The following is a 22475-nucleotide window of genomic DNA, read 5'->3' as shown; positions in this document are numbered from 1 at the left end:
ATCTGGAAGCCTCCACATGCCAATGAATAAATAAAGCTGTAATTAGTAAAGAAAACAGCGCCACCTGTTGGTGTCAAGTCCCCATGAACCCAGGCATTGTGGGGAACACCTGAGCCTGTGGGGGATGCGGCAGGCGGGTGGTTGTGGGTGTACTTTGTTGGTTGTGGAGGTACTGTGGCGTGTCCCGGGGTCCATCGGGGCCCACTGGGACCCCCCTGGCAGAGAAGGGGTGATTCTGGAGAATGACCAGCTGGCCCGGAGGCCACAGTGGCCCTTGTCCCCCAGGGCCCCAGACAAACAGTGGAAGGCAGATGGACTGGTCACTGCCACTGCCAGAGAGCCAAGGGAAGGGCCAGCCAAAACCATCAAAACACACACATTCACACTCACAGTGGAACAGATCAATATGCTTGAATATGTTGATATACAGTGAATTTATCCATGGTTAATGAAATGTACAGACAGAACTTTAACTTAAAAATCATCATAAAATCTCGTAACATATGTATCATATATTAGGACTTGAATTCACCCACTTTACGATTCAAACTCACTCCTACAACCCCTTTTTGAAACATACACATTTTTTCCCTGAAATACTAACATACAACTAACTTCTCATACCTCTTATATGTCACGTGTATGGGCCTACTCTTAAATATACGGAGCTAACAATCTTGGATTCATTCTGTAGTTGTGAATGCACTGTCATAGCATACCCAACTATATATATATATATATACATTTTTTTTTTTTGTAAATATGATAGTTGGAGTTAATCTGTTCAAGTTTGTTAGTGTAACTCGATGAGAGTGTAGAGTGTGTGGGTTGGTTCGAGAGAGCGTACAGTACTGTACTGTATGGTGGCTGTAGTGGTGGTGTCTGAGGTTGAGGATGCCACCAGCTCCCCTCAGTCAGTCCAGAGCCACAGATGCTCCCGTGTTTGTGTGTTGACTCGGTGTAATTTGTTTGCTCTAATTTGTTTTGGTGTGCCAAGGGAGTTCCCTTTTTAATTTTCCTCTCTGTGTTTATCCCTCTTTGTGGAGCACTGATCTGTTAAGCGCGAGAGAGAGAGGGAGAGGGCCAAGGAGAGAGAGAGGGAGAAAATTAAAGAGAGGAGGGGGCACAGAGAAAGAAAGAGAGGCAGTGAGAGAGGTGGGGTGTTTCAGAAAAGGAACATTTTAAAAAAGGAGCTGTGCATATTGTTTTAAGCTCTGTGTGCTCCTTCGGGCCCAAAGGCCTCGCTCGCAGCCTACACCTGCTCCATCCCTGGGGATCCTGGTTCCTGATCCGAGGCCCTTTCTCCCCTCTCCCCCAGCCCAGCACCACCACACAGCCCCTTCTCTCCGAGCCCCAGCTTTCTCTCCTCCACCTCTCGCCTCCTTGCCTCCAGCGCCTGGCAGAGCCTTAATCAGCCCGCCTCCGCGCCTGGATGCCTGCCACTCGTTAGCCTGATTGAAAACACTGTGGCTCACATGCTAAACACACACACAATAAATGCAGAGTAATAATATAGGGCACTAATATGTAGAATGCTAATATATGTACACAAGCAAATAATGTTAGAGGTGAAAATAATAGTGAAATGAATTATTATAAATACTGAATGCGCAAATTTAGTACATTTACGGTAAAAAATACCAACATTCAGACACACAGTAAAACAACTCATAAAAATATAATTTTTAAAAATTGTCACAGCTATTGTTTAATAATTGAATCATTGAGATTAATCATTGTCATCATAATAGGACATCCATGGCAGTATGTTACAGTGAGTTTATCACACTTACGTACATTTCCCCGCAATGTAATGTTTCCACCAGCAGGAAATATATTGTTCTAATATAGCTTGACAAAGCGGTCGCACTGCCATGAGTTACTCATATGTAGAATGGTAAAAACACATCCCAATAATATAACGCAGGTTGATGTTTTTTGGGGATCAGACAGGTTCTGGAGGCAGCTCTACCCCATATGATAGCGTCACCTCTGCTGTTCTCTCATTGAAGGTCTGGTCTACCCATGCTTCTAAAAAGAAAATCATATTTTCAACAATAGGACAACGCAATTCAATCAAACTCCCTCAAAAATATTTTCTCAATTACAGACACAAAAAAGTCTCATTAAAAGACACTTGAGAAAAGGTTTAGACAGAACCATGTCTTGGTCCACATTGTTTTGCAATTTTATGTTTCATCATCGGGAGGTAGGGTGAGCATGATCCTATCAGATTGACATTTTACTGTTTTATTTGGTCTTTTGTCCATGTGCCTTTGCAAACAACTATTTACTTTGACATTGCTACTTTGCGAATAAATATGATCTTCTCTCAGGCTCATCCTGATTACACACCTATCAATATTCCAACTTAAATGCCTAGCTACTACACAGACATCCAGTGACCTGTGTCATTGATATACTGCACATGTCTCATTCCATTCATTTGACCTTACCATCTTCTCATGACAATCCCCAGCGTCCTAGGTGTGTTAGTTTTGCCCATTTTAAACATGACAACAAAAATATTGTAAAAAATATATCTCTCCTTGGGAGCAATAAAGATACAAACGATAAAACATTGCAAACTTAAGTTCAGCACAAATCAAATAAAAAGTGCTGGCACTGTTTTCAAATAAGTGTGAGTTCTCTGAGTAAAGAAAGCAAAATCAAACCTGCATTCACGATTCATATTCAACCCCTCTCTTCATAATTTCTGTGCACTACGGCTTTTACCATACCTGGTAATGTAGTCATATTACAGCCCACTATCATCTTTCCGGTCTCTTTCTCTAACACACACGGCCTTTCCATTCTGTTTCAGTAACTTTCTGTATTAGTTTGGTGTTAATACTGAAGTGAAAACGATTGCAGCTGTTTTTTTATGTCAATATCAAATCATTTCTGGGTAACATTTAAGTACCTTACTGTGATTGTTTTCAATTCAAATGGCCAACAAGAAACAACATCAGCGTCTTAGCAAAGAGAAAATTCTCAAGCAAGAATTTAGCTAGGACTGTCTGGGAGTGGTCTGGGTGGGAGAGGAAAACAGGTTTGGAACTCCATTTCCTAATGGTCTATTCTTATTGGTCTGACTCCATCCCACCAAAACTGACTGACATTTCAGGCAGTCTTTTCAAACAGCTGTTATATTAAAAGGGTATTATCATCATTTTCACAATATCATTCCAACCTCAGTGTGGAAATATATAAAGTTGAAGTCGGAAGTTTACATACACCTTAGCCAAATACATATAAACTCAGTTTTTCACAATTCCTGACATTTAATCTGAGTAAAAAGTCCCTGTCTTAGGTCAGTTAAGATCACCACTTTATTTTAAGAATGTAAAATGTCAGAATAATAGTAGAGAGAATTATTTCTTTCAGCTTTTATTTCTTTCATCACATTTCCAGTGGGTCAGAAGTTTCCATTCACTCAATTAGTATTTGGTAGCATTGCCTTTAAATTGTTTAACTTGGGTCAAACGTTTCAGGTAGCCTTCCACAAGCTTCCCACAATAAGTTGTGTGAATTTTGGCCCATTCCTCCTGACAGAGCTGGTGTAACTGAGTCAGGTTTGTAGGCCTCCTTGCTCGCGCACGCTTTTTCAGTTCTGCCCACAAATGTTCTATGGGATTGAGGTCAGGGCTTTGTGATGGCCACTCCAATACCTTGACTTTGTTGTCCTTAAGCCATTTTGCCACAACTTTGGAAGTATGTTTAAGGTCATTGGCCATTTGGAAAACCCATTTCCGACCAAGCTTTAACTTCCTGACTGATGTCTTGAGATGTTGCTTGCAAGCCTCCCCCTTTTTCCTCCAAACATAACGATGGTCATTATGGCCAAACAGTTCTATTTTTGTTTCATCAGACCAGGGGACATTTCTCAAAAAAGTACCATCTTTGTCCCCATGTGCAGTGGCAAACCGTAGTCTGGCTTTTTTATGCTGGTTTTGGAGCAGTGGCTTCTTCCTTGCTGAGCGGCCTTTCAGGATATGTCGATATAGGACTCCTTTTACTGTGGATATAGATACTTCTGTACCTGTTTCGTCCAGCATCTTCGCATGGTCCTTTGCTGTTGTTCTTGGATTGATTTGCACTTTTCGCACCAAAGTGCGTTCATCTCTAAGAGAGAGAATGAGTCTCCTCCCTGAGCGGTATGACAGCTGCGTGGTCCCATGGTGTTTATACTTGCATCCTATTGTTTTTACAGATGAACATGGTACCTTCAGGCATCTGGAAATTGCTCCCAAGGATGAACCAGACTTGGGGAGGTGTAAAAAAAGAAATGTCTGAGGTCTTGGAAGATTTATTTTGATTTTCCCATGATGTCAAGCAAAGAGGCACTGAGTATGAAGGTAGGCCTTCAAATACATCCACAGGTACACCTCCAATTGACTCAAATTATGTAAACTAGCCTATCAGAAGCTTCTAAAGCCATAACATCATTTTCTGCAATTTTCCAAGCTGTTTTACTTAGTGTATGTGAACTTCTGACCCACTGGAATTGTGATACGGTGAATTATAAGTGAAATAATCTGTCTGTAAACAATTGTTGGAAAAATTACTTGTGTCATGCACAAAGTAGATGTCCTAACCAACTTGCCAAAACTATAGTTTGTTATCAAGAAATTTGTGGAGTGGTTGAAAAACGAGTAGTAATGACTCCAACCCAAGTGTATGAAAACTTCCGACTTCAACTGTATAAAACACAGGAATGTCACGCTTTGACTGCACTGGGCCTTTAACATTCCAAGTGGCAAAAACTGCAGGACTCGAGACCATAGAGCTAAATCGACAGCAGGATGAATGTATAGATAGAGCACCCTCTAGTGGCGAGATACAAGAGTCGGCTCTACAACCAGCCTGTACTGGTAAGTGTACTCGGACAAGAGTGTTACATCTCCAGTTCCTTTTGCGCATCCCAATCTCCTTTACTAGAGTGAAGTTAGACACAAATGGTTGATGGAAAGACCAGTGATTATGGCTGATGCTCAGCAGCAAGCCACAAACCATAGGACTACTAGTAGAATAGCCCACCGTTAGTAAAACACAGACTAGAGCAACCGCCATAGTAAGCAGACTCTTATATATATATATATATATATATATATATATATATATATATATATATATATATATATATATATCACTTTACAATATGTGTCCAAGTCTGAGCAAATGACTGACCCCTGTTCTCTAAAATCCAGTGATTTCATGTTTCTGCTACCATCACCATCATCATGGTCTCTCTTTCACCAGTTACATTTCTAAGAAACAGCCGTGTCGCCTGTATTCCATGGACAGACACACCTGTTTCCACCAACAATCTCTCTCAAAATGTTTCACGCTAGCCTGTACCCTGGGACAACTGACACAAATAAGGCAACGTCTGTGATTGTGACATGTTGGCAATGTCACCATCACTAGGGGTGAGGAAATCATAATGCAATGCATGTAACATGGGGTTCGATTTATACACTCTGCATACAAATACCCAGTTGGTCTGAGTGCACTGATATTACATTGTTAGGATATAGTTTTCAGTCATCATGGAATATAACTGTGCCTCCATGTGTGAGCACTGATCTCTGGAAGAGAGGGAGGGGCAGCAGGAGAAGCGAGAACTGTGTCTCTGTGTTCCGTAGCTCTATGATGCCAATCCAGATAGCAGCGCCCTGATTAGTTTGACGTTCCTGCCGTCTGACCGCCTCAGCCAAAACCACCCCACCTCACTGGATGAGGATGGGTCAAGGGTTGGGAGGTTTGGGACTGGGGTTGGAAGGGGCAGAATTAGGGGGGTCAGGACTAGGAGGGTCACACTTGAGCTGCGGCTCGTTCTCCGAGCACGTGCCCACGTCTGAGTCGAACAGCGAGTGGTCCGTATTGGGGGAGTGAGTGTGTGAGTGTGTGTGTTTGTCAGAGGCTTCACTCTCCTCCATGGTGTCTGTCCGGGAGAACAGGCCAAAGTCCATCAGGCATGTAGGAGAGCCCTCGCTGCTGTCAGTGTCTGCTCCATCATAGCACAGGTCCTCTATGTCCACAAACCACTCAGGCCAGAACTTTCTCCGCATGCGCTCACAGAACATGGCCAAGTTGACGAGCTCGCCTAAAACACAGTGGACAGGGAATAGAGGAAGTACAGGTTCCAACATCGGTACTCAAGGAAAATGTACATCCATCTCAGAGTATCCTTTGATTTCCTATTCAAACTTTGATTGTCAGATTTTGTACAGTTCGAAAATGAAAATAGACTGGTCTTTGATCTCTGATCAAACATTCTCTAAAGACTGAAACTATGATGAGCAAATGTGCAACAACACTGCACATTACAGTCTTTCACTGTCATCTAGTGGAAGAAGTAGGCAAGTACACTTGGATAAAAAAGGAGGACATTGCATTCTATTCTACACCTGCCTTTAAATCTATAGAATAATACATTAGGTACAGAATGTGTAATACAATCACAAGGCACACTTTCAAAATCAATCAATTATGATGCTTTGGTATTGTGAGTATGAGTAAAACATTTCACAGAGGCTGAGAGATTGAACTGACCTTTGATGAGCTGTTCAGGTTGTGTGCCAGGTAGTGTCCACATGGCCTGGGCCAGGTGACCAAACACAGCAGCGTCTACTGTCGACATTTTAGGTCCCATGAAGTACTTCTTATCTCCTGCAGGACAGATGAACAGCTGGGGTCAGTAACATATATCAAACCAACCATCCAACATCCAACATGGATTGTCTACTCAGGGAAAACAGGGTGGTGAGGGAGTCGCAACTAGACATACAAAGCCGCAGCATGAGTGAAAATCGAATATTTTCTGGGATTCCTGAGGACCCATCCAATAATCCAGAGGGGGCGATCAGAGTTCATGCAATCCGCCTTGAAACTTCCTCTCTAGAGACCGTAAACAAGGTGTCTTTCCACCGAGTGCACAGACTCGGAGCAACAAGACCAAGAGTCCCCCGACCTATCATCGAAAAATTTGAACACCACCAACAAAAGGAGCTCATCAAAAGCAGGGAAAGGGAGCTTAAATGGACCAAATTCGGGCTCTATGACCAATTTCCCCGGGAGATAAACAAACGTCCGAAGAGGCTGTATCCTGTACAGAGCAGAGGCGGAAGAGGGGTAAGCATGCCTTCTCATTGGGGATACACACTTTATAGATGGGACAGCTCTTCCGAGACAGCTCCATAACACCGTGGCTGTACTAAATTCTACGGGGATGTCAGGTTACGAAGAAAAAAAAAGTATGGGAACTGTAAAAATATCTGAGAACTATGAAGTTGATATGAACACACACACACTTGATCTCTCTCTCTCTCTACCTCTCACTATTGTCGAGAACTCTATCTTTTCTATGTCTTTGTCTACATGTTTATCTATGTTTACAACAAGCAAGGGGAAGGTATCAGAACAGGGACATTGGGAAATAATAACAACATATTGTATGGGATACATTTGTACAGTAGTGAAGCCGTCTCTATAGTAATGCAAGGTCTCTTTCATGATCATGTGAAACGTCAAGTGCTATGAAAATTCTGTTGGAGGTAATTATGATGAAACTATGATGGTGATACGATATGGATTACAGTTATCATCTTGAATATTAAGGCTATACTCATTTCATGTTACACACAGACACTCAACCATGCAAATTGGCTGGGTTATTATTTATTTAGACATCACACTTGATAGTTGTACTCTTATCCAGACATCCTACACACTCTCACTAAATCACATCCAATATCATACACATCAACCTACTCAGATTTACTACACACAATATTTGTACAACATTTTCTAACATCTGTGGCATTGGTTCACAGGCAAACAGGCAAGGGAATAAAACAAATATTGCTAGAACCTATTTCTTGAATTCTAAATATCAGACATTTGAAATCTCAAATTTTGACCATCATAATACCTCTTACGGCAGTAACTTTACAGGCACTAATTATGGTCAATTTAGACTGAGAATAGTATCTAGTTATGGTAAGGGGTGAAATAAGTATAGTCAGTTATAATTCTAATGGTTTAGCAAATTATAAAAAAAAAAGATCTGTCTTTACGTGGCTAAAGGAAAATAAATATAACATATGCTGTTTACAGGAAACTCACTCTACATCCAAGTTTTATAGTGACCTCTACAGGATTGGTTTTGCGGGACGGTTGAGCTAACGTAGGCTAATGTGATTAGCATGAGGTTGTAAGTAACAAGAACATTTCCCAGGACATAAACATATCTGATATGGGCAGAAAGCTTAAATTGTTAGATTTGGGTATGTCATTTTAGGCAAAATTGAAAAAAAGGGTGCGATCTTTGCAATGTCTCATTGAAGATCTAGATAACTTTTCTGGACTCTCTGGACTAAAACCTAATTATGATGTACTACAGTGCCTTGCGAAAGTATTCGGCCCCCTTGAACTTTGCGACCTTTTGCCACATTTCAGGGTTCAAACATAAAGATATAAAACTGTATTTTTTTGTGAAGAATCAACAACAAGTGGGACACAATCATGAAGTGGAACGACATTTATTGGATATTTCAAACTTTTTTAACAAATCAAAAACTGAAAAATTGGGCATGCAAAATTATTCAGCCCCTTTACTTTCAGTGCAGCAAACTCTCTCCAGAAGTTCAGTGAGGATCTCTGAATGATCCAATGTTGACCTAAATGACTAATGATGATAAATACAATCCACCTGTGTGTAATCAAGTCTCCGTATAAATGCACCTGCACTGTGATAGTCTCAGAGGTCCGTTAAAAGCGCAGAGAGCATCATGAAGAACAAGGAACACACCAGGCAGGTCCGAGATACTGTTGTGAAGAAGTTTAAAGCTGGATTTGGATACAAAAAGATTTCCCAAGCTTTAAACATCCGAAGGAGCACTGTGCAAGCGATAATATTGAAATGGAAGGAGTATCCGACCACTGCAAATCTACCAAGACCTGTCCGTCCCTCTAAACTTTCAGCTCATACAAGGAGAAGACTGATCAGAGATGCAGCCAAGAGGCCCATGATCACTCTGGATGAACTGCAGAGATCTACAGCTGAGGTGGGAGACTCTGTCCATAGGACAACAATCAGTCGTATATTGCACAAATCTGGCCTTTATGGAAGAGTGGCAAGAAGAAAGCCATTTCTTAAAGATATCCATAAAAAGTGTTGTTTAAAGTTTGCCAGAAGCCACCTGGGAGACACACCAAACATGTGGAAGAAGGTGCTCTGGTCAGATGAAACCAAAATTGAACTTTTTGGCAACAATGCAAAACGTTATGTTTGGCGTAAAAGCAACACAGCTCATCACCTTGAACACACCATCCCCACTGTCAAACATGGTGGTGGCAGCATCATGGTTTGGGCCTGCTTTTCTTCAGCAGGGACAGGGAAGATGGTTAAAATTGATGGGAAGATGGATGGAGCCAAATACAGGACCATTCTGGAAGAAAACCTGATGGAGTCTGCAAAAGACCTGCGACTGGGACGGAGATTTGTCTTCCAACAAGACAATGATCCAAAACATAAAGCAAAATCTACAATGGAATGGTTCAAAAATAAACATATCCAGGTGTTAGAATGGCCATGTCAAAGTCCAGACCTGAATCCAATCGAGAATCTGTGGAAAGAACTGAAAACTGCTGTTCACAAATGCTCTCCATCCAACCTCACTGAGCTCGAGCTGTTTTGCAAGGAGGAATGGGAAAAAATTTCAGTCTCTCGATGTGCAAAACTGATAGAGACATACCCCAAGCGACTTACAGCTGTAATCGCAGCAAAAGGTGGCGCTACAAAGTATTAACTTAAGGGGGCTGAATAATTTTGCACGCCCAATTTTTCAGTTTTTGATTTGTTAAAAAAGTTTGAAATATCCAATAAATGTCGTTCCACTTCATGATTGTGTCCCACTTGTTGTTGATTCTTCACAAAAAAATACAGTTTTATATCTTTATGTTTGAAGCCTGAAATGTGGCAAAAGGTCGCAAAGTTCAAGGGGGCCGAATACTTTCGCAAGGCACTGTACATTACGTATTGGATCTTTAAAATATATATTTATATATATATTTTTTTTTACATCACTCTGCAGTTTACCTATAAAATGGGCTGACGGTGAAGTAAACATACTTGGTATTCATTTCACAAAATATATAAACTGAGCTCTCTATAATGAATTTCAATAGAAAACTTGTAAAAATAGACTAAAAAATAAACTATTTATGTGAAAATTGCCCTGATTAACTCTTTAGTCATATCTCAGTTTACTCACTTACTTATGGTGCTGCCTACTCCAGATGATTCGTTTTTCAAATCATATGAGCAAAAAATATTTCACTTTATCTGAGACGTTAAACCAGACAAGATAAAGCGTGCCTCTCTCTATAATGAATATGAACTGGATGGGTTGAGATTATTAAATATAAAAGCACTGAACCTCTCTATAATAACTTCACTTATTCAAAAGTTTTACTTGAACCCTAAATAGTTCTCTTGTAGATTACAAAGAAAAGCTCATCCATTGTTTAAAAATTGCCTTTGTTTTTTGCATTGTTGTTTTCCTTTGTCTCTCTTTTGTTAATTTTGTTGGTTGTTGGTGCATGGGGAGGGGAGGAGGGGACTTATATTCAAAGCATTATAAAGTAAATTTAGATTGCACATATTACACTACAGTTTACCATCTGGCAAAGAGTTTATGCTAAAATCAATAGACATTCTCTGCTCTTTTCCCGACTAAAATACATTTGAAACACATAATGTAGTTGGAAGCACAGTGCATATACAGTGTCTCACCACTAGAGAGTGGAAGAGGGTCAAATGGAGCTCTGCATAAAGGACATACCCCACAACAAAGTCAATCTTACAGTGAACTTCAACTGACCCCATGTTATAATTGATACCGGATGATTAGAAAGCCTTCCTTTCCTATTGTTCCTCATATCTCCATCAGTAGCCAATTCCTCAATACTGACAATACTGTGAGAGCGTTGAGAAATTGGCTACATCATCAGTTGTTCTTCAATTGCCCCTAGTCTCTCCCTGAATCCCAAATCAACCCCTAGTCCCTACCACCTGGGTTTTTGTGTAGATCTGAGAGGATTGGATCGCTATAAGCAATATGGTTGTTGCTCCATTTTGCACTCTGATGGGCCAGGTAGAATTTTCGCTAGATTGCTTACACCTGTCCGATTCTCTCATATCTACACAAGTGCCTAGGCCTAAGGGTAGTGCCTATAGGTTGATTTGGGATTAACCCTCTGTCTACCCCTAACCTCCCACCCCCCTGTACCCCTCCATACCTACCGAGTAGTTCGGCCAGCGTGCGCATGTCCTTCTCCATCAGCTTGTAGACGTCGTCCTTGGAGAAGCGTCCGATGCCATGACCGTACATCTCCCTTTGCACCATGCTGCTGTTCAGGTGGCTGAGGATCCACTTTAGCATGTCACCGAGAGGACCAGTGACTGACAGCATCTTCTGGGTCTCCTCCAGGTTGTCTACCCACTGGCAATAGGCTATTGTCCTGTTTAGAAACACAAATATACAGGTTATAGTACAGTCTTATATAGAAACACACAGACAGGTTATCGACTGGCAGTAAGCTATTGTCTTGTATAGTTAGACAAGCATAATACAGGTTATTATCCCAGGGGTAGTATAGTACAATCATATGGAAACACATACACTGTGTGTACAAAACATTAGGATCACCTGCTCTTTCCATGACAGACTGAGCAGGTGAATCCCGGCTGCCTGATATACACTGTGTTGTAGGCCTCTAGCAGCCCAGTAGGCAGTAAAACAGGCTGGCAGGGAGACAGGCAGCTGAGAGAAAGTACGGAATAACGGTCTCAATAACTGCTTTAAAATGCAGATAGATTGTAGGTTCCATCAACGTAATTGTCAACGTAATTGTCAACGTAATTGCATAATTTCCAATCTATATATATATATATATATACAGTGGGGCAAAAAAGTATTTAGTCAGACACCAATTGTGCAAGTTCTCCCACTTAAAAAGATGAGAGAGGCCTGTAATTTTCATCATAGGTACACTTCAACTATGACAGACAAAATGAGAAAAAAAATCCAGAAAATCACATTGTAGGATTTTTTATTAATTAATGACAGACAATTACAGGCCTCTCTTATCTTTTTAAGTGGGAGAACTTGCACAATTGGTGGCTGACTAAATACTTTTTTGCCCAAAGGTACATACATACACACACACTAACGTTCAAAAGTTTGCAGTCACTTAGAAATGTCCTTGTTTTTGAAAGAAAAGCACATTTATTGTCCATTAAAATAACATCAAGTTGATCAGAAATACAGTATAGACATTGTTAATGTTAATCTTTCTACTGACTCTGAAAAACACCAAAAGAAAGATGCCCAGTTTCTCTGCTCATCTGCATGAACGTGCCTTAGGCATGCTGCAAGGAGGCATGAGGACTGCAGATGTGGCCAGGGCAATAAATTGCAATGTCCGTACTGTGAGACGTCCAAGACAGCGCTACAAGGAGACAGGACAGACAGCTGATTGTTCTCACAGTGGCAGACCACATGTAACAACACCTGCACAGCATCGGTACATCCGAACATCACACCTGCGGGACAGGAATAGGATGGCAACAACAACGGCCCGAGTTACACCAGGAACGCACAATCCCTCCATCACTGCTCAGACTGTCTGCAATAGGCTGAGAGAGGCTGGACTGGGGCTTGTAGGCCTGTTGTAAGGCAGGTCCTCACCAGACATCACTGGCAACAACGTCACCTATGGGCACAAACCCACCGTTTGTGCCTCACTGGACCAGACAGGACTGGCAAAAAGTGCTCTTCACTTACGAGTTGCGGTTTTGTCTCACCAGGGGTGATGGTCGGATTCGCATTTATCGTTGAACGAATGAGCATTACACAGAGGCCTGTACTCTGGAGCGGGATCGATTTGGAGGTGGAGGGTCCGTTATGGTCCTTTGCTGTTGTTCTGAGATTGATTTGCACTTTTCGCACCAAAGTAAGTTCATCTCTAGGAGACAGAACGCATCTCCTTCCTGAGCGGTATGACAGCTGTGTGGTCCCATGGTGTTTATACTTGCATACTGTTGTTTGTACAGATGAATGTGGTACCTTCAGGCAGTTGGAAATTGATTCCAAGGATGAACAAGACTTGTGGAGGTCTACAATTTTTTTTCTGAGGCCTTGGCTGATTTCTTTAGATTTTTCATGATGTCAAGCTAAGAGGCACTGAGTTTCAAGGTAGGCCTTGAAATACATTCACAGGTACACCTCCAATTGACTGAAGCCATGACATCATTTTCTGGAATTTTCCTAGCTGTTTAAAGGCATTTCAGAGACAGTTTGAATTAATAGTAAGCCTTCAATTATCAGGACAAAAGCAATGAATGTATTGTGATAATTAACAGTCAGCAAAAAAAAGATTGAGCTGTCTTGAAAAGGATCTGAGGGGAAAATTTGCTTCAGGGGCTAAACCAGACAAACCTGAGATAAACCTTAGATCAAATCATATATCTATTTCAATGATTTCAATATCATTAAACAGTGCTCTTACTTATGATAACTAGAGCTCTACACAATAGGAATGGAAGACAAATGACAATCTTTACTAAACCAGACACTGAACTTAATACACAGTACACATACATTGTGAACTAACAGCACAATCTCCCAGACCAGGGCCCAGATTCACAAAACACCTCTTACGCAAAAGCTTCTTAAGAAAAAAAAGAAGAAATTCTTCAACAATATCTTTAGGTTTCAAGATTTTCTTACAAACTTGTCAAATATCTTCAGACGAATCTTCTTAAGATGTTTGTTGCTAGGCAACCGATTTAGCGAGCTATTAATGGCAATCATGTTAACATATTTCCTACAGAGAATACTGTTCTAAGATGTTCTTGGGTTTAAAATAAGTGAGTGAATTAAACATGTTCAATTGCTTTCATGAGTTTAGTCTCTCACTGCCCTGAATTTAAGGGTTTAGCTATCTTGGAATTAAGAACAAATCCCCAAATTATATTTTCAATAATCTAATTTCTTCTTAACTTTTTGCTTAAGGAGAAACATAAGAAATAGAGAAATAAATGTCCAATTACCTTTGAGGAATATCAACTTTGCTTAACTTTCTTCATAATCTATAGTTAAGGAGGTTTTATGAATCTGGGCCCTGAGGCATATCTCTGTCACAGAGCAGCCTTCCTCTTCGTGTTGTCATAGCAACATCAATCATGCTAATTTACGGGCCTGAAGAGCTGTATATGATCTCAGCACGCTGTGACCCATGCTGCTAACCTCAGCTGGCCAAACAGAGCAACAAGCAGCCCCATAGTCCTGCACAGCCATTAATAATGTAATCAATAGTAAACACAGCCTGTGAGAGGGAGGGGGAAAGAGGAGAGAGAGTAGAGAAGGAGGTGATAAGGGGAAAAGAAGACGGGAGAAAAACAGAGAGCAAGGGAAAGGGAGTGGAAATGAGAGTTATATGAATGAACCCTTACTCGACAGCTGCAGAGCAATATTATGGAACCCCCTCCAATTCATGTCTCTGGTTCTGAATGAGATTCACAAGATCTGATGCACAGAAACATGTTACCGACTGATTTCTCGCCCTGTAAATATTGTAGAAAAGAGCTTGATGAGCAAGTATGCCCTCTTTTCTTTGACATTCATGCTCAGACACAAATGTTTGTAGATGTGTCATTCATCCGACTACCTTTCCCTGGGCCCCAACCGAGAAAGGCTCAGCCTGCGTCCAAAATGGCACCCTGTTCCTTACAGAGTAGTGCACTATATCAGGAATAGGGTGCCATTTGGAATGCAGATCAGTGACTTCCCAGCAGAAGCCTCACCAGTACAGATGCCCAGCAGTGACTCACCAATAATGTGGAGTCCCACCCTTCTATATACTGTAAGTAGATCGGTAATGTAGCTGTGTGGATGACCACTTGGGAACACTAGAGTGAGCGAGCGTAGCCAGTCCCAATTCATTCCCAACCCTCCCCTTGGCCCTAACCCTTCAATCTCTTCCCATCTGTACGGTGGAAGCAATATGATGGAAACCTCACCACTACCCTGCGTCTACACTTCATGACCAAGAGTATGTGGACATCTGCTCGTCGAAAATCTCATTCCAAAATCATGGGCATTAATGAGAAGTTGTTCCCCCCATTTGCTGCTATAAAAGCCTTAACTCTCCTAGAAAGGTTTTCCACTAGATGTTGGAACATTGCTGCGGGGACTTGCTTCCATTCAGTCACAAGAGCATTAGTGAGGTCGGGCACTGATGTTGGGTGATTATGCCTGGGTCGCAGTCGGCGTTCCAATTCATCCCAAAGTTGTTCAATGGGGTTGAGGTCAGGGCTTTGTGCAGGCTAGTCAAGCTCTTCCACACCGATCTCAGCAAACCATTTTTGCATGGGCCTCGCTTTGTGCACGGGGGCATTGTCATGCTGAAACAGGAAAGGGCATCCCCAAACTATTGCCACAAAGTTGGAAGCACAGAATCGTCTAAATTGTCATTGAATGGTGTAGCGTTAAGATTTCGCTTCACTGGAACTAAGGGGCCTTGCCCAAACTATGAAAAACAGCCCCAGACCATTATTCCTCCTCCACCAAACTTTATAGCTAGCACTATGCATTGGGGCAGGTAGCGTTCTCCTGGCATCTGCCAAACCCAGATTCGTCTGTCGGACTGCCAGATGGTGAAGGGTGATTCATCACTCCAGAGAACACCTTTCCACTGCTCCAGTCCAATGGCGGGGAGCTTTACACCACACCAAACGACGCTTTGCATTGCGCATGGTGTTCTTAGGCTTGTGTGCGGCTGCTCGGCCATGGAATACCTTTTCATGAAGCGTCTGACGAACAGTTCTTGTGCTGACGTTGCTTTCAGAGGCAGTTTGGAACTCGGTAGTGAGCGTTGCAACGCAGTAAGGACGTTCTTTTTACGCTCGCTTCAGGACTTCGCAGCCCCGTTCTGTGAGCTTGTGTGGCCTACCGCATCACGGCTGAGCTGTCGTTGTTTCAAGTCGTTTCCACTTCACAATAAGAGCACTTACAGTTGACCGGGTGCAGCTCTAGCAGGGCAGACATTTGACAAACTGACTTGTTAGAAAGGTGGCATCCTATGACGGTGCCATGTTGAAATTCACTGAGCTCTTCAGTGAGGCCATTCTGTTGCCAATATTTTGCTATGGAGATTGCATGGCAGTGTGCTCGATTTTATACACCTGTCAGCAACAGATGTGGCTGAAATAGCTGAATCCACTAATTTGAAGGGGTGTCCACATACATTTGTATATCTAGTGTACCTATCTAAACACTTCAGACATGCTAACATCAAGGGTTAATGGCCAAGGGGGAGGGTAGGGAGCAATTTGGGAATGGCTGTGACATACGGAGTCACCAATGTAGCTTTGGAGGACCCGTGGGTATATTAATTGACTGAGTCACCAGTAGAGGTGCTCCTCCACCATCTTGGTGACAGCCCGGGACACGGCTCTTTCCTGGGGACTGAGGTTCTTGTTGAGGTTGACGCCCAGCTTCTCTTCCAGGAAGTCAATGATGAACTCTGACCCCGACACCTGCTGCCGGTTATACTCAATCCATGGCATCTTGCCCTGTGGAGAGAGCTTCCCATCAAAGTAGTTCTGCAAGGGGGAGAACAGAATGGGGTTCAGCACTGGGAAATTGACAAACTCTAGTTGTATCCGAATATGTAAGACTGGTTTACCAGACTCAGATTAATCCCTGGACATAAAACAACATGCATAAGGAGAATTTCCATTTAAAGTGCTTTTAAGTCCAATAAGGTAGGCTTAATCTGTGTGCAGGAAACCAGTACTTTTTAAGTTCTACTTTATCATACACAGACTATTGTACCTGATAGGGCAGGTCAACCATGCGTAGGTAGGTCTCCATCTTGAGGCAGAATGGTGAGAGGCTGGGGACCCCCGTGTTTGGCCTTGAGAACTGATGGAGGATGATGGCATCTTTAGAGTCCAACTCTTGCTCCTTCCTGGAAAACACCCGGGGAGAAAAAAATGCCAGCTGAAAAGGTGTGCTATACTGAGGCAACAGAAAACTACACAGGTGGGAGCCCCCATGAGATAAAATACTTGAAAACAATTGTTATCTCTGTGGCAGCCACTTCAAAAGTGATCCAAAGTTTCTGTGCCAACAGTACAGCTATTCCCAGGTCAGTTTGTGGTTTTGAGAACAATATCATACCTCGACCCTAATTGGAGATCAGAGAGGAGAGAGTAAGACTAGTTACAGTGCTGTTTCTGGCTCTTAGTAATCTGACTGGGAGGATAGGGTCTCACCTGGTGCATATTATAGCATGGTGACATAGCAGCGAGAGGAACTATTCTTCAATTCCCTGAGCACTGTGTTACACAGGGCATTTCCATACAAAGGCCAATGAGCACCAACATGTGAAGTTCATAGAAGCATGTCAAATTGTGCGTCAAATAAAAGCGAAGAGTCTATATATTTTTTAATTAAGGCATCTATACATTCTATTACCAAAAACCCACGTATCTTTAAGATGTTTCCTAATTTCTCTTCATCAAGAGGGAGGATAATGACATTTCACAGAAGTAACAAGTAAATGTACACCTACCAAGTAGTTATAGTGTTTTTACTGATATCAAGTTGGTCTATGAATTAAGTAATTAAAACTCATAATTCTGTTACCAAATCGGTACTGGAATTACTGCAAAATCAGTAACAGAAGTACTGCAATTGAATTGGCTAAAATGGGAAATCATACAAGTCACATCACACTTGGGTCACCTGCTACTGTCCTACCTTCCACTGGCATACTGTTATGTTCAGCTCATAACTGTTTTTCCCTTTCCGTCCCCTGTTGGTCAAATTGGGGCTGCAGTGTAGCCTAGTGGTTAGAGCATTGGACTAGTAACCGAAAGGTTGCAAGTTCAAATCCCCGAGCTGACAAGGTACAAAAAGTCGTTCTGCCCTTGAACAGGCAGTTAACCCACTGTTCCTAGGCCGTCATTGAAAATAAGAATTTGTTCTTAACTGACTTGCCTAGTAAAATAAAGGTAAAAAATAAAATAAAATAAAAAATCGGAGAGGAAGAGGCGAAGCGAGAAGATTTACTCCTGTCAAAATCTGTCAACGACAAGCTGACCGATAAGCAGACTGCCTGCCTTCCCGCCTTTGGGACAACAACTCCCATTGTTAGGGCAGAGACAAGACCATCTTGCCATTATATACAGTAACTCAGGTCAAAGCAAGACTGTAATGACAGTCTGGATAACCCCTCCCTTTCTCTCTGCTGCTCTCTATTTTTTCTCTCTCCGGTTAATGTCATGTCTCCCGGCTCTTACTGAAACCTACTCTCTTTCCATTTACTGTAACCAGCATCCTCACCCACTGATCCCCGACGGACACCGGACCTCATTGGACATTGAAAAGTAGTTGGAATTTGGTCAGTCCGTCCTGGCCAGACCAAATCTGAACCAATCAAAGATGTTTATGTTTCACAGGTTTGGTGTACTGTACAGTACTGTGCTGAACTCTACTGTAATGTGCTCTACTGTGATGTCCAAACCTGTGAAACATTGACGTCTATGATTGTTTTAGATTCGGTCTGGTTCGGAACAACCAAATGTGGTCTTGTTTGGGAGGGGTGGAGCTCAATACAATAATATCCACTGTGTAGAATAATACCCAAATATACAAAAGAAGAATAATGCATATTTCTACATTTGTTTACCTTTTCAGGATACACCACCATGAAAATAATCATATTCATATCCACAATTCTAACTCAAGGTGTCATGTCATAGCTGACACCCCATTCTTTCTGCAGATAAATATCTGCTCAGAATTAAGATAAATGAACAGTTTTTGGAAGACATGGTCACATTAAAAACTGAGGGAGATTTTTTCTGTTACAAAACTTTGCATCTGCACAGCTCTTCCAGTAAATGTGAGTTTGTGAAATCTTCTGTGTAAATTGTTCAAAGTAGTCTTTGTGCATATAGAGTTGTATGGTTTGTTACACTTTAAAAATCAAATGTTTTGGGTTGGCATAAATTGTGAAATAAATGTTGACAAATCTAAGTCAAAGTGTAATTCTGTTACTGTTGAATGGCCCTAGAACAACCTGTTCCCTCACTATATTCAAGTCACCCGTCTAAACACAAGTACACACAGATACAATACACCATTTTAAGATCATGAGATAGATATTGAGAGGGTAAAGTCCTCATCATACTACTGACTCCATGTACTGAACTTTAAAATAGAAGTTCAGGCAAATCCTAGAGTTTCTTCTGCTGTATTCAATGGGACTACAGCAGAAGAAACTCTAGGATTTGCCTGAACTTCTATTTCAATCTTCTACTACCCTTGAAATTAAGGCCTAGGAGGTTAATTGTGCTTGTGAACATCTGATAGAGTCCTCACATTTCTACCCCACAGTTTATAAACGGGGGGGGGGGGTGTGGGTGACTGACACTGACATCTCTTTAGGCTTCAATAATTAAACAGCCTACAGTACATGGGCGTGCTGTATTGCAATGACTCTAGTTCTTACCTAAATTCACTTGATGAATTATAGCCACATATCATGTCCAAGAGAGCAGGAATGGACTCCATATAAAGTCAGTTACATCATCAGGCATTTTGTAACACCTTGAAATTAAAATTAATTTCTGGAAATAAATAGTTCATGTATATACATGATAGCCTACTTTGGCTAATGAAATGTATAGGCTAGGTCTTCGGTAACAATAGTCTTGCGCAGGACAGTCTACGACCGGATAAACAACTCACGTTCCCACAAAATGTCGCTGTCCATGGTGCTGAAACCATCGAAACGGTCGAAAGGCGACGTCTCAGTCCATTTTTCTAATGGTGCGGAAATTCTGGACCGTGTCGAAGAAACACTATTGTATTTAGGCCTAGATTACAGGGGGTCCCTTTGAGAAGAAGCACTCAAAAGGGGTGGCATAGAATAACACACATGCTGCAGATTTACTGTCAACATGTAGTTTTCTATGGTAGAAGTATGACAGTAGTGGGCGTATGCGAAGTGATTCAACAAATGGTTCCAAATGAGGAAATGCAAAAGCTAGTCCTCTCAGAGTGTGTGACAGATTATATGGAGCCACCGTTACCGAATGTACCATAGGCCTAATGTACCATAGGCCTAAATGCTTGACTGAGGACTGCCTGGGGACAGTAGCGCCATTCATTACGTTAACAATAGGCCTGGATTAATCTTCCCTCTCAGAGATTAAACCAGAAGCATTTCATTCAACAGTAGGCTACAAAACATCCGCTTCCACTAAACATTCTGACACCATTGCTGCAGCGCTAGAGAAATTCATATTTTACGCTCAAGACATGGCACAAGACCTGACGCGTGATTTTCCACTTTCCACTATTTTTTTCCCCCCATCACCTGTCCTTGCCTCCTTGGGAACGAGATCATCAAAGAGCAGTACAATCTAGCGCACAGTGCAAGAACAGATGATTCCGCGAATACATGAACAAATGTGAACAAACGACAGCAATATTCTGTTATTCAGAGATCTGTCAAGAGCAGCTGATCAGAGGTGACAGCAAGCGCGCACACCCAGCCCATCCCAGAGGGTATGAAAGGCGTTTATCATTTTAGATCATTATTGTGAATATTGTATATTAGGCCTACGCAAAACACAAATGCACACATTTGATCATGTGAACCAATACCGTTGTCATTTGTGGCATATTTGTTTGCCATTGTATAGCATATTTGTATGCCATTGTATAGCCTACCTGATGGCGAGCAGCTCATGTAATAGATAGGCAGCAGCGGCGAGGAGGGCACCGCCGGTGATATAGATGGTCTTCTTCCACCAGGAATCCGACCCCAATCCCGACATGATCCCACCGTAGTCCCGTAAAGGGATTGCGACGATATAGCCATAAAGAGAGTGAGGCTCGTCGGAACCACATATCCCCAAGGGCACACTGTGATTCCGCCCGAGTTCAACCACACAAGGTCGGGACGAGGCGAAACCAGAACCCCACATACTCTTATCAATCGCCGCGTGGCGCCTGTGTCCTCCCGCAAACCACTATCGGCTTCATCAGTCTGTCCCAACAGTCCTATGCTGCATGGCGATATGCTATTTCATCTTCCAAACATTAGAAACAGACATCTTCCGGCCTGAGCTCGGCATCCCCCGCCAGCCCTCGGAGCCTTTGTCTGTTCCAATGGAAACGAGTGGCAGACGGTGAGCGCTCCCCTCACATCTGAGCCTCGGCGACAGCAAAACCACCACACAATACAGGGCAATAGGCCAGGCCTTATTTCATGATGATAAAGACATCTGCAAATTACACATTTTATTTAAGTACATTGATTTCTAAATGCCAATTAAATGGATTAAGCAATTCATTTTCACCAAGTCCTGCAATATCTCCATAGCAACCCATAGCAACATTATTTGCATGGACCAACCTATATACAGTAGGCTTTGCATTTAGCCACTATTGACTGCACAACACTCTTCGAGTGCTATAACGACTGGCGCACGTTCAACAACAATATGCGTGCATAGCAGGTGCATGCTTTTGACTACTTTAGCTGTAGTCGGTTATACTCACTCTGCAGTAACTTCGGAAGTGTAAAAAGGCATTAATCTTGGAGAATACATCCGATCAATGTGATTTCTGTTGTGATTGTTTGGGCCATATCTAATATTGCGAAACAATTTACCTTGAAAAACGATTCAGCGCATTCGTAAGGATTATGTCAATGTAAAGTCAGTTACATTACTGGTATCCCTCAGTCTTGAGCTAGTGCCAACCAACGATGTATATAAACCCTGGATTGCTAATGCTATGTATTGGCCATTGATAGGCTTTGAAGCCAACGGTGGGGCATATTGGCACTCCCGAGTAGCAGCAGTCCTCCGTAGGAATGAATGGAATTCTACAGTATTAAATTATTAATATTATAATAATAATATAGTATTAAATTAAACGTTAAGAACAAAATTACATGTATTTAAGTATTTTGTTGTTGGGACAGTAACATTAGTCATTTCTTTAAATTATACTTATACGTTATATGTTCAGCCCACATAATACAATGGGACGTATGCATTGAGGTGTTTGTAATATAATATATGTGGCACAAACGAATGTAGACATTAATAAATGCATTTCTATGGCTTCCAAAATATACAAATGTATATCAGTCAGTGTGGATATAAATAATTGGTGCCAACCCAGTGCCGCCTGCATCCGTGCGCTCTGCTTTTGCCAAAAGGTTCGGTTCATAATAGTTCTGAAACCGTATTCATTGATCAGTTTATGATCGCTTCCTACCGATTCACTTTTTCTTTAAATATATATATTCAATAAGAAGGCTTATACATCCAAAATCCTGACTGCGCAGCTATTCTGCAAGAAGAGCGCGCACTC

At 41.9% G+C, this 22475-nt stretch overlaps 1 protein-coding gene across 1 annotated transcript; it reads right to left on the bottom strand.

The window, feature by feature from the left end:
• Nucleotides 1–5171: 5171 nt before the first annotated feature.
• On the bottom strand, nucleotides 5172–21332 carry faxcb (failed axon connections homolog, metaxin like GST domain containing b). Its single transcript, XM_020498432.2, has 6 exons — nucleotides 20820–21332; nucleotides 16908–17043; nucleotides 16479–16675; nucleotides 11312–11529; nucleotides 6559–6675; nucleotides 5172–6109 (listed from the first exon to the last, which is right to left on the bottom strand). The coding sequence occupies exons 1-6, from the start codon at nucleotides 21074–21076 to the stop codon at nucleotides 5751–5753; spliced, it is 1284 nt and encodes a 427-aa protein (XP_020354021.2). The 5' UTR covers nucleotides 21077–21332; the 3' UTR covers nucleotides 5172–5750.
• Nucleotides 21333–22475: the final 1143 nt, after the last annotated feature.

Source organism: Oncorhynchus kisutch, linkage group LG2 (genome assembly GCF_002021735.2).
Source record: "Oncorhynchus kisutch isolate 150728-3 linkage group LG2, Okis_V2, whole genome shotgun sequence".
NCBI lineage: Eukaryota > Metazoa > Chordata > Actinopteri > Salmoniformes > Salmonidae > Oncorhynchus > Oncorhynchus kisutch.
This window is presented reverse-complemented; position numbering and strand designations above follow the sequence as displayed.

What these genes read in the sequence shown, in the direction of transcription:
- faxcb (XM_020498432.2), bottom strand. Translation starts at nt 21,076, where the DNA reads ATGTGGGGTTCTGGTTTCGCCTCGTCCCGACCTTGTGTGGTTGAACTC. An exon ending in CATGAGCTGCTCGCCATCAG is followed by an intron (nt 17,044 to 20,819) that starts GTAGGCTATACA and finishes GGTGTTTTCCAG; the next exon opens with GAAGGAGCAAGAGTTGGACT. An exon ending in ACCTGAACAGCTCATCAAAG is followed by an intron (nt 6,110 to 6,558) that starts GTCAGTTCAATC and finishes ACTGTGTTTTAG; the next exon opens with GCGAGCTCGTCAACTTGGCC.